Raw genomic sequence first — 13,544 nt, 5'->3', positions numbered from 1 at the left:
GTGCCCTGTTCCCTCACACACAGCTCTGTGCCCTGTTTCCTTACACACCCACAGCTCTGTGCCCTGTTCCCTCACACACAGCTCTGTGCCCTGTTCTAACACCCACAGCTCTGTGCCCTGTTCCCTCACACACAGCTCTGTGCCCTGTTCTAACACCCACAGCTCTGTGCCCTGCTCTAACACACACAGCTCTGTGCCCTGTTCCCTTACACACCCACAGCTCTGTGCCCTGCTCTAACACACACAACTCTGTGCCCTTTTCTCTCACACACAGCTCTGTGCCCTGCTCTAACACACACACACAGCTCTGTGCCCTGTTCCCTCACACACAGCTCTGTGCCCTGCTCTCACACCCACAGCTCTGTGCCCTGTTCTAACACACACAACTCTGTGCCCTTTTCTCTCACACACAGCTCTGTGCCCTGTTCTAACACACACAACTCTGTGCCCTGTTCTAACACCCACAGCTCTGTGCCCTGCTCTAACACCCACAGCTCTGTGCCCTTTTCTCTCACCCACAGCTCTGTGCCCTGTTCTAACACACACAACTCTGTGCCCTGTTCTAACACCCACAGTTCTGTGCCCTTTTCTCTCACCCACAGCTCTGTGCCCTTTTCTCTCACACACAACTCTGTGCCCTGTTCTAACACCCACAGCTCTGTGCCCTGCTCTCACACACAGCTCTGTGCCCTGTTCTAACACACACAACTCTGTGCCCTTTTCTCTCACACACAGCTCTGTGCCCTGTTCTCTCACCCACAGCTCTGTGCCCTGCTCTAACACCCACAGCTCTGTGCCCTTTTCTCTCACACACAGCTCTGTGCCCTGCTCTCTTGCCCGCCTGGGCACTCAGGGCATTTCCCAGCCCACATAAATCAGGGCATTGACTGATGGGACGTTCACCTTGCTCTGCCCCCGCTGCTCTGTGCAGCCAGAATTGGGTTTGGCGTGGCATTAATAACCATAATCAGCATGTGGAGACAGTGATGTGCCGTGTGCCGGGGAGCAGCACCCTCCTGTGGGCCAGGCCTGAATTCCTGAAGTGCGGGAATGGCCGGGTTTGGTGCTGCTTGTCCTTTACAATAGGTGTGGTTACAGCACCTGCTGTTACACACTTAGCCTTGCCAAACCGCTGCCACGCATTTCAGTGTTCCTTGAGATACACCAAGCTGTGCCAGGGCAGGTTTAGGCTGGATATCAGGAAAGGTTCTTCCCCCAGAGGGTGCTGGGCACTGCCCAGGCTCCCCAGGGAATGGGCACGGCCCCGAGGCTGCCAGAGCTCCAGGAGCGTTTGGGGATGCCCAGGGTGGGGGTGTTGGGGGATCTGGGCAGGGCCAGGAGCTGCACTGGGTGATCCCTGTGGGTCCCTTCCCTTTGATTCTGTGATTCTATCCCAGGTTCTGTGGCTTGCTCAGGTCATGGCCAGTAAGAGCCAGAAAAACCTGCGGGCAGTTCTGGGCAGCCCATGTGATTTTATGTCTACAAATGTGTCCTTGAGTTATGGAAAAGACTTTCCTGGCCCAGCATGGCTCAGCTGTTACCTGAGGATGCCTTTCACCTTAGGGGACCTCGGTGCACAGGCTGCAATTTCTGTGTTGGTGCCAACAGGGTGGAAGGAGCCCTCGATTATGGGGAATGCCTGCAGGAGCTTCCTCCTGAAAAGCAGAGAACAGCCACTGCCTCCAGCAAAATGAGTCTGGTTCACAGCTGAGATAGCCAGGCTCAGCCTTGACCTGTGCTGCTTTAGGCTCTGCCTTACCTGGGATTAGCTAACCCCTGCCATCCACGCTCCTGTACCTGCAGGGACCCCAGCCCCATTTCCTGGGTCACAGCCCCAGCTGTGGGGGCTGCTCGGGAAAGGTGTCCCAGGGCTCCAGCCCATTCAGAGCCCTCCCATACAAACTCCTGGGACCTTTGTTACAGCTTTTGCAGCACTTTGTCATGAAGAACCTTCATCACCCCTTTTCCCAAAGCTGTTGGCTCCCACTACACCCCGTGACAGCGTCCCCATGTTTGAGTGGTGGGAAATACTTCTCCTTCCATTTAAAATCTGATGGAAGATCCAATCTTGCTACATGGCAGGAGATTAGATCAGGTATTAGGAGAAAATTCTTCACTGGGTTGGAAGCTCATCTCATTCCAAACACATTCCACTATCCCAGGCTGCTCCAAGCCCCATTCAGCCTGGCTTTGGACACTTCCAGGGATGGGGCAGCTTCTCTGGGAAACCTGGTCCTCACCCCCTAATGATGCCAAATAGCCCGGGCTGGGTGCCAATTCAGTATGAAATAGAAATGTGTCTCCACGTTTCTACTCCACTGTACTCATCTGGAATCAATTTAATCTGTTTGCAGAGTCATTACAGCCTTTTCAGTGATTAGCTGGATCATTTGGAAAAGGGTCATAAGCGCTGGGAATGTGTCGTGCAGGGAAAAACACGGGGACAGCAGCAAAAGCTGGTAAGGAATTCTTTCATCCTTGTGTTCTAAATGCAGAGTCCTCCCCGAAACCTCTGCAGCTGATGTGCTTGGCTCTTTGTTCCCATCTTCCAGGAGTGAAAATGCTCTTCATTGTTGTTTACTTGTAGGTCCCTTGGTCCCTCTCAGCCCCCCACGGGCAGTCCCGGGGGCAGTGACACTTCTGGCCTCTCAGTATTTGTGTTTTCTTTGCCCTGCTGTGGCCCCTGCACATTAAACAGCCCTGCCAGAGAACAGGGGGCTGCAAGAGCTGCTCTGTTCCCTGGGATGTGCTATCTCTTGCAGAAATGTAAATAATCCCTTTCCAAGAAGCCACTGGAGAGGTTCTGTTCAGCTTTTTTGTCCTCGGGTGCTTCTGTTGCATTTTGCCATCTCAGCCATGGCACCAGTTCTGGGCTTGTCTCCTTTTCCTTGTTTTTCCTTTAAAAAAGATGACCTTTTTTGCAGTAAATACATTTCAAGTGGAGCTGAACCAGCAGCCATCCAAAAATATTGTCAAATCCCCCATCTGAAGGTAAGGAAAAGCATCTCCCTTAAGCTGGCACCTTTACCTGGCTCACTTCCTTTCTTTCTTTTTTAAATAAAACTGTGATCAAAGTGATGGGGAGCAGTGGGTGCAGCCATGTGCTAAGCCAGCCTGGCCCATGACTTGAGAGGCTTCCAGAAGCCAAATAGACACAAGTGTATTTACAAACCTTGAAGCAACTCAAAACCCCCTGTGCAGTGGAAACCCCCAGAGCAGTTAAATCTGTTCTGAGGAAAACTGGAGGTGCCAACTTGTCCTGTAAAACAGAAGTGATGCATTGACACAGCAGCACAAGCTTCAGTTTGCTGCATTTACCCCTTGCAAAATGCCTGGATAACAATCCCAGCCCCAGAAAATCTCATTATTTTTGCTAGCTTCAAGCTGGAAAACTGCAAATGCCACTTCTGTGTTTCCTTGCACCTGGAGCTTGTTCCCACTGCTCTGTTCCCACCTGGCTGCAGTGGCTGGGGGGTAGGTGGATGTTAAACTGCTCCCACACCGTGCCAGGAATAAGAACTTTGGATTTCATGCTCTGGAAAGCAGAGGGGGCAGTGCCAGTGCAGGCAGGGGCCTGTCTCCACTTGCACTGCCCAAGCTGAAACCACCTGTGCAGCCCAGCCTTGCCCAGGATGGAGCTGAACGTGGCGAGAGTTTATAGTGGCAATAAAGAGCAAGCCTTGGAGATGCTTTTGGAAACAAACTGTTCCAGCTGTGCTGACCTTGCACGGGGGGGGGGGAAGGCAGCACAGCCCTGGGTGGCTCAAGGGCGCCTGAAGTTCCCCACTGGGTTTCTTTTCTTGCGCTGTTTGCGATGCATTTCCCGCAGCGAACGTGAAACTTCTGTGTTTTCTGCCCTTGCCTCGCCTCATCCAGGAAAAGGAATTCCAGAGGTGTCCTCACTGTCACCAAGGGTGTTCTCACAGCCCCTCTGCTGGGATGGAGGACGTGAAGTGGCCTCCCCTCAGTGCCCGCAGCCAGAATTTCCAGGACAGAGAACCAAACTCACGGGGAAGCCAGCGGGGACAAGGAGCTTGAGAACTGGAAAAAGTATGGAATATTTTAAAGTGTATAAAAAGTATTTTAAAGTGTGTGTGTATATATATATATGCATATATATATATTTAGATAGATATTTATTATTTGAGTATAGAAAAGGAACCGGGAATTTTCACACAAGAAAGGGGAGGAAAAAATTGTAGGGGAGGGTGGCAGGGAAGGCTTGGAGACAGAAGCCTCAGAGAGGGGGAAGAGCAGGGCTCTGTCAGGGCTTACCAAGCTCTGGTGGGGGGTAAAGGAAATCTTAAGAGCTCCAGAATATACCAATGAAGATGGAGTTTGGAAGGAAAAGCAGCAGCAGCCGGCAGTGGCAGCAGGGTGGAGGCTGAAGGTAACCTAAATCCTGCCACACATGGAAAAGGTGCTTTGCCCCATTTTCGTGGTGGACAGGGCAGAGATCCAGAGCTGGATCTTCCTAAATAAGATCAAACCCCAAAGATGGATTGTGCTCAGCTGTGTTTCATCCCAGGGAACAACCAGATTTAAAGGTCCAGCCTGGCCAGACCTTCAATGGCTGACTCATCACTTCTTCAGTGAATTTCAAGATGAAGAATTCATAGAGAAGATGGAAATTTGGGTCATTTGCTCAGGAAGAAGATGGAAAAAGAAAATGAGTGAGTAGAGACTGCATCACCCAGGGCAAGGTACAAAATGAGCTGTAACTAGGACCAAAGTGCCTGAAAGGATCACCTTTTCAGGACAGGAGCAATGACGAGGCCAAGGAAAGAGAGAGTCTCTTCCTGAGAGCAGGGGAAGGAAAGCTCTCAACAATGCACCTGAAAATACACGAGCTGTGGAGGAATGGCAGAGAAAAAAGAATTGATATAAATAGATAAAAACATTGAGCAGCTGCCTCCCTACCATGTGCTCCCATTTTCTCCTGCTGCCAGAGAACACGGATGTTTCTTATTTATTTACTCCTAATTACTGAGCACCAGACTTCCCCTGATGAGATAAATGTAGCTCAGGATGCTGGTCTTCCCCTTCTTTTCCCCCAGGGTGTCTCCCCAGCACCTGCATCCAAACCTTGTGGAAATTCCAGCTCTCCATCCCCACTCCAGCTCTCCGAACGCTGTGGGCTCTCAGCCCCCTCCCCAGGCAAAGGCCAAGGTGCCTGTGTGGCAGGCATTTATCCAGCTGCACAGGGCATGGCACACCCAGCAAAACCTGGACAAGGTCAGTGGAAAAGAGATGGAAAAGAAGGAGGGAGATCAAGGGGAGTGGGAGTGTGTGCTGAGAGGTCTGGTGCAGGTTGTTGGCACAGCTCCCAAGGGCAGAGCAGTTCCAGCTGGTATTTATGAGGCTGCTGTTCCCACTCAGGGTGATGAACAGTCCTTTCTTCCTGGCTGCTGGTGCAGTTGCTCACCTTTACCTACCAAATAAAACAACCCTGCACTTTCCCCAGCTGTGTTTCTGCCCAGCAAAACCCCTTGTTATGTGTGCTGGTCCCTGAAAAGGCTCTGCAAAATGGGAATTGTGCAGATTTGACTCTTCCCGAGTTCTTCTGTCTCCCTGAAATAACCTGTGTCACCACAGGTGTCAAAAAGGTGTTTCCACACCTTTGCTCTCTGCTTTACCGAGCCTCTGTGGAGTAAAAACCACCAGGAAAGGAAGGTCATTCTGGTATGAGCTTTGCTTCTTGGTTTTTGGCACAAAAGCTTGTCCAGAATAGATGAAAACCTGGGAGGAGAAGCCCAGCAGGACCTGAGCTCTCTCAGTTCAGACAGGGGCAGAGCAGGGAGGTTTCTTTCCATTGTTGCCCTTGTTTAGCAAACACTTCTCCAGATCCCAGAAATCCTCTTATCTGGCAGGAGCAATTCTCTAAGCCCTTTCAATCATTCTTCATGTCCAGAACAAGTTGTCAGCCCAAATACTCTCTCAGAACGGTGTTTGTTTTCCAAACACAGCTCTGCTTGGCAGCTGCACCGTCTGCAGCGGCTGGAGAGAGATAAAAGAGAGATGCCTTGGCTCAGGAGCTCAGATCCCAAGGGAAGTGCCACATGGGCCAGGTTTTCCTCTGCTCAAGGGGTGCTTCGAGGTGGAAACAGGTCTGTCCCCAGGGGAGAAGCTCCAGGTGGTGAGGAAACACCCAGTTTGCAGCCAGAGGTAAGATGTGGTGATGTGTGCAGGGCAGGGGAATGGGATTTCTCCTCATCCCAGTTCAGCTCCAAACCACAGCCCCTCTGGGTCTCCCCTCAGGGGCGTTTTTCTCTGTGTCTCTTGTTCAGTTGTCATGAAAAGGTGTTTTGTTGCAGCTGCACTTTGACTGAAAAACTTGGGGTAGCTCTGGAAGGTGTCTCTGTCACCTAAGCAGCCTGAGAAAGCAGGATGGTTTCATTCTGCAGATGGGAGCCCCGTTTGATGCAAGGCACTAATGCAATTTAAAATCGTGTCATGTTGAAGGAAAAATGAATTTGCAAATCATCTCCCTTACCCACATGTTGATTCCTAAAGTATCCCTTGGAATATCTCAACATTTCCGAAGTAAGTTTTTGCCTAAGTATCAGTGTCTTGAAGGCAGTCAGAGTTCTTGAAGGAGTTTTAGTTTCAGTGAAATTCAGTGAAATTTCACTGAAATTCAGTGAAGTTCCTGTTTCAAAACAAGAAGGATGGGGAAGGAGGGCGGGGGTCTCTGTAGCTCTGCCCCTGATAGGGGGCTGTGGTTAACCAGGTCCATAAGTGACAACAAACAAATCCACCTTGGGAAAATGCCTTTGTTTGATTTGTCTGAGGTTATTTCCCTTGACTGATTTATGAGCTAAGCAGAGCCCCTTGTGCTCACGCCTGCAGCCCTTCATTCCTGCCTGCCCTCCTGCCATAGCTGCCCTGGGGCCATGGAGGACGGGTCCAGCCAGGAGCCAGCACTGAGCAAAGACACCCCGGGCTCCTTCCAGCCGCAGCAGGAGCCTCCTGCCACTTTTATCACCTTGGAGGAATACGAGCCCAGGGGCTTCAGCGCCAAAGAGTTCATCCTGGAGAAAGCCAGAGCCGCCTGCACGTGCAGCCCCCAAAGCCTCAGCACCGCCCTGCGCCGGCTCTTCCCGGTGCTGGACTGGCTGCCCCGCTACAACCTCAGGGCCCAGCTGCTCGGGGACATCGTCTCGGGGCTCCTGGTGGGGATCGTGGCCATCCCTCAGTCCATCTCCTACTCCCTCCTGGCCAACCAGGACCCCATCTACGGCATCTACACCAACTTCTTCTGCAACATCATCTACGCGGCCACGGCCACGTCGCGCCACGCCTGCGTGGGCTCCTTCGGGGTGCTGTGCCTCATGGTGGGGCAGTCGGTGACGCGGCACCTGCAGCTGGCGGGGTACGGGGACAGCAGCGCTGCCCTGGGAGGCAACTCCAGCTCCCCCAGGAACGGGACAGAGGCCTGTGACAGGAGCTGCTACGCCATCACCGTGGCCCTTTCCTTGAGCTTTCTGGTCGGTCTTTACCAGGTACAGATGTTCACTCTTGTGGTGTTTCCTGCCGGGAATTTCTCTCAAGGACCCTGCCATGCTCCCTGGCAGCGTCCCCACTGCCTTGGCCGAGCTTTCACTGAGCAGTTCCAGGCTTTTCCACTGGGACAGCTAAAATTCAGAGCATCGCAATGGTTTTATGCCCAGAGCTGCTCTGATGGGGCTGCTTGCGAGGAGGCAGCAGCAGGGACCTCGTAGGCTTTTTTGTGTGGCATCCCCAGGCACAGACCAGTGTTAAAGGTAGGTGTCTCTAGTTTTCCACACCCAAGATTAACTCCTGAAGACAGCTTCCTCACATGGAATGTGCAGCACATTCACAGAGTAGCCAGAGCTGCTAAAGTGGCAGCAAAGCAATGTAAATTGCCAGCCACCCCTTCCAGCCCTCCTCACCCATGCTAAAGCTGTGGCTACTTTGCTTTTCAGATCCTGCTGGGGGTTTTACAGCTGGGCTTTGTGGCTGTCTACCTGTCTGAGCCTCTCCTGGGTGGCTTCGTGACTGGCTCCAGCCTCACCATCATCACCTCCCAGATGAAATATCTGCTGGGCCTGAAAATCCCTCGTCACGAGGGGGTCGGCTCCTTCATCCTCACCTGGGTGGACCTTTTCAGGTACATCCACAACACCAACATCTGCGACCTGCTCACCAGCCTGGTGGCTTTGGCCGTCATCGTGCCCGTCAAGGAGCTCAACGAGCGCTACAAGGAGAGGATGAAGGCCCCGTTCCCCATCGAGCTGCTGGTGGTCATCGTAGCCACGCTCATCTCCCACTACTTTGACTTTGAGCAGCGCTACAAGGCTGCTGTGTGTGGGGACATCCCCACTGGCTTCAGGAAACCCACTGTCCCAGACATCAGCCTGTTTCCCAGCCTGGCAGTGGATGCTCTGCCCATTGCTGTCATTGGCTTTGCCATGACCGTGTCCCTGGCAGAAATCTTTGGCAAAAAGCACGGCTACGCCGTCAGTGCCAACCAGGAGATGATCGCCATTGGCATGTGCAACCTCATCCCTTCCTTCTTCTACTGCTTTGCCAGCTCTGCTGCCCTGACCAAGACGCTGCTGAAGGAGTCCACGGGGAGCCAGACCCAGGTCTCTGGGCTGGTCACCTCCCTGGTGCTGCTGCTGGTGCTGCTGTGGATCTCCCCGCTCTTCTACTCACTCCAGACCTCCATCCTGGGGGTGGTGACCATTGTCAACCTGCGGGGTGGCCTCAGGAAGTTCCGTGACACGCCCAGGATGTGGCAGCTCAGCAAGCTGGACACGGTGGTGTGGTGGACAACCATGCTGTGCTCCACGCTGGTCACCACGGAGATCGGGCTCCTCGTGGGCGTTTGCTTCGCCCTGCTCTGCATCATCTTCCGCACGCAGAGACCCCGGGCCACGCTCCTGGGCAAGGTCAGCAACAGGGAGATCTACGAGGACCAGGCCACCTACAAACAGCTCAGCAGCATCGCCAATGTCAAAATCTTCCGCTTTGAGTCCTCCCTCTACTACGCCAACAAGGACTATTTCAAGGCTGTTCTGTACCAGAAAACCGGGGTCAATCCTGTCCTGCTGGGGGCCCAGGCACACACGGACACAGGCAGCAGCAAGGGCTTTTGGGGCATTGGGTTTGGCTGCCTGAAACAGGCTGGGAGAAGGGCTGAGCAGCCTCCAGCAGACTCCTGTCCCCCGTCCACAGACATGCACACCCTAATCCTGGACTGTGGGGCCATGCAGTTCATAGACACTGTGGGTCTCTCCGTGCTGAAGGAGACACACCACGACTATAAGCAGGTTGGTGTCCAGATGCTCCTGGCCAACTGCAACCCCTCCATCCGCCAGCGGCTCCGGGAGGGAGGCTGGGCTGGCGAGGCAGGCAGCGCTGGGGGCCAGCTGCCCTTCCACAGCATCCACGATGCCGTGCAGTTTGCTGAGCGCTGGCACCAGGGGGAAAGCGAGGACAAACATGATGGTCCCCCAGACCCCGCAGACCTGAACTTCCAGGTGTCTTTGTAGCCCTGTGTGCGAGGGAAGGATTCTAACGGGGCTGGGCTGGGGAGCAGGTTCGGTGCCTGGGCCGTCAGAGCGCGCAGGAGGGGCTGGGATGCTCTGCCGGCGGCTGGGATGGGGCAGGAAGGTGGGGAAGGGGTTTGAGGAGGGGCTGAACACGGGAGGATGCTCGGGATGCGTCCCAAGGCGGGGAGCGGGGAGCGCTCTGCGCCTGCCCCGCGCGGGCGCTGGGGGGCGCGAGTGAGCCGGGAATTGCCGGGAATTCGGGACGGGACCCCAAAACTCATCCCAGTCCCACCCCCTGCCATGGCACTGTGACCATCATCCCATTCCAACCCCCCTGCCACTGTCCCAGGCTGCTCCAAGCCCCGTCCAGCCTGGCCTTGGACACTGCCAGGGATCCAGGGGCAGCCACAGCTGCTCTGGGCACCCTGTGCCAGGGCCTGCCCACCCTCCCAGGGAAGGATTTCTTCCCAAAATCCCATCTAACCCTACTCCCTTTAATGTTGGAGCCGTTCCCCCTTGTCCTGTCACTACAGACTCGTGTGAATCGTCTCTCTCCATCTCTCCCGTGTCCCAGGTGCTCCCCCCCTCCTGGCCTGTGGCCACAAAACAACAGCAACAGCAAAGCACTGCCCTAAGACCAAACAAGTGTCAGAAACTGGGAGTTTGCTCAGCCCACGGCTCTTACTCAAGCCCGGTGCTGCTCAGCTGCAGGGCAGGAGAGGCACTTTCCCTGCTGTTATTTCCAGTCTGGGATTTGCATGACTTCCACAGTTGAAATGACACGTTTCCTTCCCAAAACAGGTACCTGAGCTCACAAATTCTTTATAAACTGGAAATCAGGACACCAGTGCCACAGCCTGCGAGGGCCATGGTTCTCCCAGTGCCGGGAAGGCCTGGGCTCCCTTCCAGGGCCAGATCCTGGCTGCAGCTGGGGACACGGTGCTGTCACTTAGTGCTGTCACAGGGCTGCCCCACGCCTGCAGCACCTCCAGGTGTGCAGCCAGAGGAGCCCCAGCTCTGAATGGGACACAGGGATTGTTCTTTCTCCTAGGCTGGGACAGGCAGCATCCTGCTGGCTCTAATTCTGCATCCCATGGGGTGACTCTGGGCTCTGAAGGCTCCACAGCACTGCCAGATCCCAGAATAGCTTTTCTTCCACTAATTCCATCTGTAAAAGCACCTTCTGTGTTGCACATTTGGTATGTGACCATCCCCTGGCCCTGTCCAAGCAACGCAGCACCAAACAAATCCTGCTGCAGGGAGCTGTGGCTTGGGAGCCCAGGGATGGGAAACTGCTTTAAATAAAGCCTGTGGGAAAGGAATCCTGTGGCTGTGCTCAGGAAAATGCCTTTTTGTGCTCAAAAGATGATTCCAAATGGTTTGAAGAGCTTGGTGTGCCTGGCTGCCTGCAGTCCTTGGGGCAGGGCTGTGCCAGGGGGGCTGCACTGCCCAAAGATCTCCTTGCAGGGAGGGATGGATATTTGTGCTCCAGGTGGGATGCAGCTCTTTCCAAGGATCCTCTCAGGCCATCCCAGCATGAGGAAACTCCCCAGGGAGGTTACATCAGCCACAGAGCAAAGAGTAAAGGGGCACTTCAGGGGCTCGACAGTGAGGTAGTAAAAATCTCTTGTTACCCGAGCATCCTCCCCCTTTTTTTGCACAGCACTGCCATCGCTTTCTTTACAAGACTGTTTATGAAGAAAGTTAAACTGGTTTAGTTAGGCTTCAGAGGTATTTATGGTCTCAGTGGGGTCATAAAGGCCCAGCAGGAAATAAACCCAGTGCTGATAATTCCTTGGCACGGGCTGGTGCAATCCAGAGCAGCGATCCTGCACTCCCTGCCATGGATGTGGATCTTCATGTGAGTAACCAGGAGAGCTGCAAAAACACCGCAGCGATGCCCAGCAGCTTTTAGGGGTGATAACTTCCTTCCCTGTCCTCTCCAGCTCCTGGGATCTTGCTGGCAGCCCTCGCCCTGCCTGCTTGCCCAGCCCTCCCATCCCACCAGTTCCAGCATTCCCTTCTAGCCCCTCAGTCAAACAACCCCGGGCCCCAGCATTCCTCCTGTCCCCACACACTGCCCAGGCACTCAAGGACCATTGCTATTTTTATATCACTTTCTGTGAAGAGGCCCAGGGCAGTAAATGACACAGAGGAGGGACAAACGACCCGGCCCAAGGTCAGCTTAAAATCGGAGTTGTGGAAGGTCGCTCCGGCCTCCATCCCTTGGATCTCCTGGAGGAGGCAGCTGAGGGCAGGAAGGGCCAGTTCCTGCTGGTGGAAGGGCTCCTGGTGAGGACAGCAGCCCGAGTGCCCCTGTTTGCCAATGTCCCAGCTGGGGACTCACCCCAGGACCTGCTGCTGTGTCCCAGAGCCAAAGGCTGCACCCCAGGATCCCTCCTGGAGCTTCCCCAGCAGCTTAGGAAAGGCCAGGCAGCTGAAAGCAAATGTTATCCCCCCTGGTAAGCAGCTCACCTGTCCTCCTCCTCCTCCCCCTGCCCGCTGCCCGGCCGTGGCTCTATAAATACTCCAGCAGGGTGATAAGGAGAGGATTTGCTGCTGAGGCTTTGTCAGCCGCAGTCGGAGCTGACTGTGCAACTGTTAATTATGGCTCAGCAGCAGCTGGACAGCTTTAAATCCTTTTGATGCTTTGAAATGTTCCCTCTGGGGAAGTTGAAGGAGTAAAGGTTGTGGCTGGTGCTGATTGCTTCCCCTCTGGAAAGCGTTGGAGACACTGATTGCTGCATGGAGGGTTGTTCTCCTCACTCCCAGCGCCTGCTCCTGGAAAAACACCCCCTGGAATGGCAAGGAGTTGCTTCTGCAGCTCTCTAACTGCTGTAAAGCAATTGATGTGCTGCCAGCATGTGCTTATCTACCCATGTGCACTTCCCCCAGCAGACAGAGCTGAGCTGGAGAGAGAGAGCAGGGAGCTGCAGGTGATGGCACAGGATTTTCTGGGATAAAAGTCAAGGTTAGGGACAGTTAATGCATCACTGGAGGTGCCCTGGTGACAGAGGAGCCAGCAGAGAGTGGCTTGGGAGAAGCTGTCAGCTCTTGCAGAGGGCCAGAAAAAGAGGAAGGGCAGGATGAAACGAGCTGAGGAGGAAAATTGCTCTGGGGAAAATTCGTGCAGTGCCCAGGATCCTCACAGGCAGCAGCGGCCGTGGTCTCTGTGATCTCCTTAAAAACAGAGGAGGCAGCCCAGGGACTGGGAAATCTTCTTGCAGTTGCTGCTTTGCCACTGAACTGCCTCTGCCCTTTGTCCTTTTTTCATCCTGGATGGAGAGGAACTGGATGGAGCCAATTTGTCCCACTTTGTGTCTGATGCTTTTCTGCCTTTTAGTCGGGAAGTCCATCAGGGAGAGGAGGCAGATCAAGGCCCCCCTGCTCCCTGTGGGCCCCATGCTGCCCAGCCCAGGCTCTTTAGTGACAAATCCTGCTGTCCCCTATCACTGCCCAGGAAGTGATGCCACCTCCCTGCCTGCTGATGCTCCCTCCTCGTTCCAAGCCTGAGCTCTGCTCCCTGATGTGCCTTTAGTCACTCCAACACTCATAACTGAGGCTGGAAGAGCCCTCCAGGACTGAGTCCAAGCTGTGCCCAGGGCACTGAGTGCCACCTCCAGCCCTTCCTTGGACACCTCCAGGGATGGGCACTCCAAACCTGCCTGGGCAGTTCCAGTGCCTGAGCACCCTTTCCATGAGGGAATTCCTCCTGGCTGAGGAAAACAGGGAAAGGACCCGGGCGTGGCACAGCCCAGGGCTCTGCTCTGCCCCCGTGGCAGCCTCCGGGTTAATCAGTGCTTGCTGTGCTGTCCTGTGAGAGGCTGAAGCACTTGTTGGCAATAATAACAACCAATACAATAATTGCCAAGATTAAGAATAATTAAGGAGGCAAAGCCTAGAGGAGACTGGACGCTCAGCTGGAGGGAGCTTCCCTGGAACAAGGCCAGAATTGCGAGGAGGTGGTCATGGTCCAGCTCGGGCAGGAGGTGGCCCAGTGTCACCATGAGAGGCAAAAGAGGGGTA

General features: G+C 54.4%; 1 protein-coding gene and 1 long non-coding RNA gene across 4 annotated transcripts; one reads left to right on the top strand and one right to left on the bottom strand.

Moving 5' to 3' along the window:
- Window positions 1-2,448: 2,448 nt before the first annotated feature.
- On the bottom strand, window positions 2,449-5,165 carry LOC138118310 (uncharacterized). The gene is made up of 3 exons (XR_011155088.1): window positions 5,086-5,165; window positions 4,750-4,850; window positions 2,449-4,041 (listed from the first exon to the last, which is right to left on the bottom strand). It is a non-coding gene; the product is annotated as an uncharacterized lncRNA (long non-coding RNA).
- A 22-nt stretch (window positions 5,166-5,187) lies between these two features.
- On the top strand, window positions 5,188-9,611 carry LOC138118309 (sulfate transporter-like). Of its 3 annotated transcripts, XM_069029217.1 has the most exons (4): window positions 5,208-5,235; window positions 5,967-6,165; window positions 6,881-7,502; window positions 7,947-9,611. In XM_069029217.1, the coding sequence occupies exons 1-4, from the start codon at window positions 5,208-5,210 to the stop codon at window positions 9,516-9,518; spliced, it is 2,421 nt and encodes an 806-aa protein (XP_068885318.1). In that variant the 3' UTR covers window positions 9,519-9,611. The 3 variants fall into 3 exon arrangements, with proteins under 3 accessions (XP_068885319.1, XP_068885318.1, XP_068885320.1); XM_069029218.1 differs by lacking the exon at window positions 5,967-6,165 and having other exon boundaries at window positions 5,188-5,235; window positions 6,850-7,502; XM_069029219.1 differs by lacking the exon at window positions 5,208-5,235 and having other exon boundaries at window positions 6,080-6,165; window positions 6,850-7,502.
- The last annotated feature ends 3,933 nt before the right edge of the window (window positions 9,612-13,544 follow it).

The sequence above is a fragment of the Aphelocoma coerulescens genome, chromosome 13, assembly GCF_041296385.1.
Source record: "Aphelocoma coerulescens isolate FSJ_1873_10779 chromosome 13, UR_Acoe_1.0, whole genome shotgun sequence".
NCBI lineage: Eukaryota > Metazoa > Chordata > Aves > Passeriformes > Corvidae > Aphelocoma > Aphelocoma coerulescens.
The sequence above is the reverse complement of the archived record's forward strand: the minus strand, read 5'-3'. Positions and strand labels throughout refer to the sequence as shown.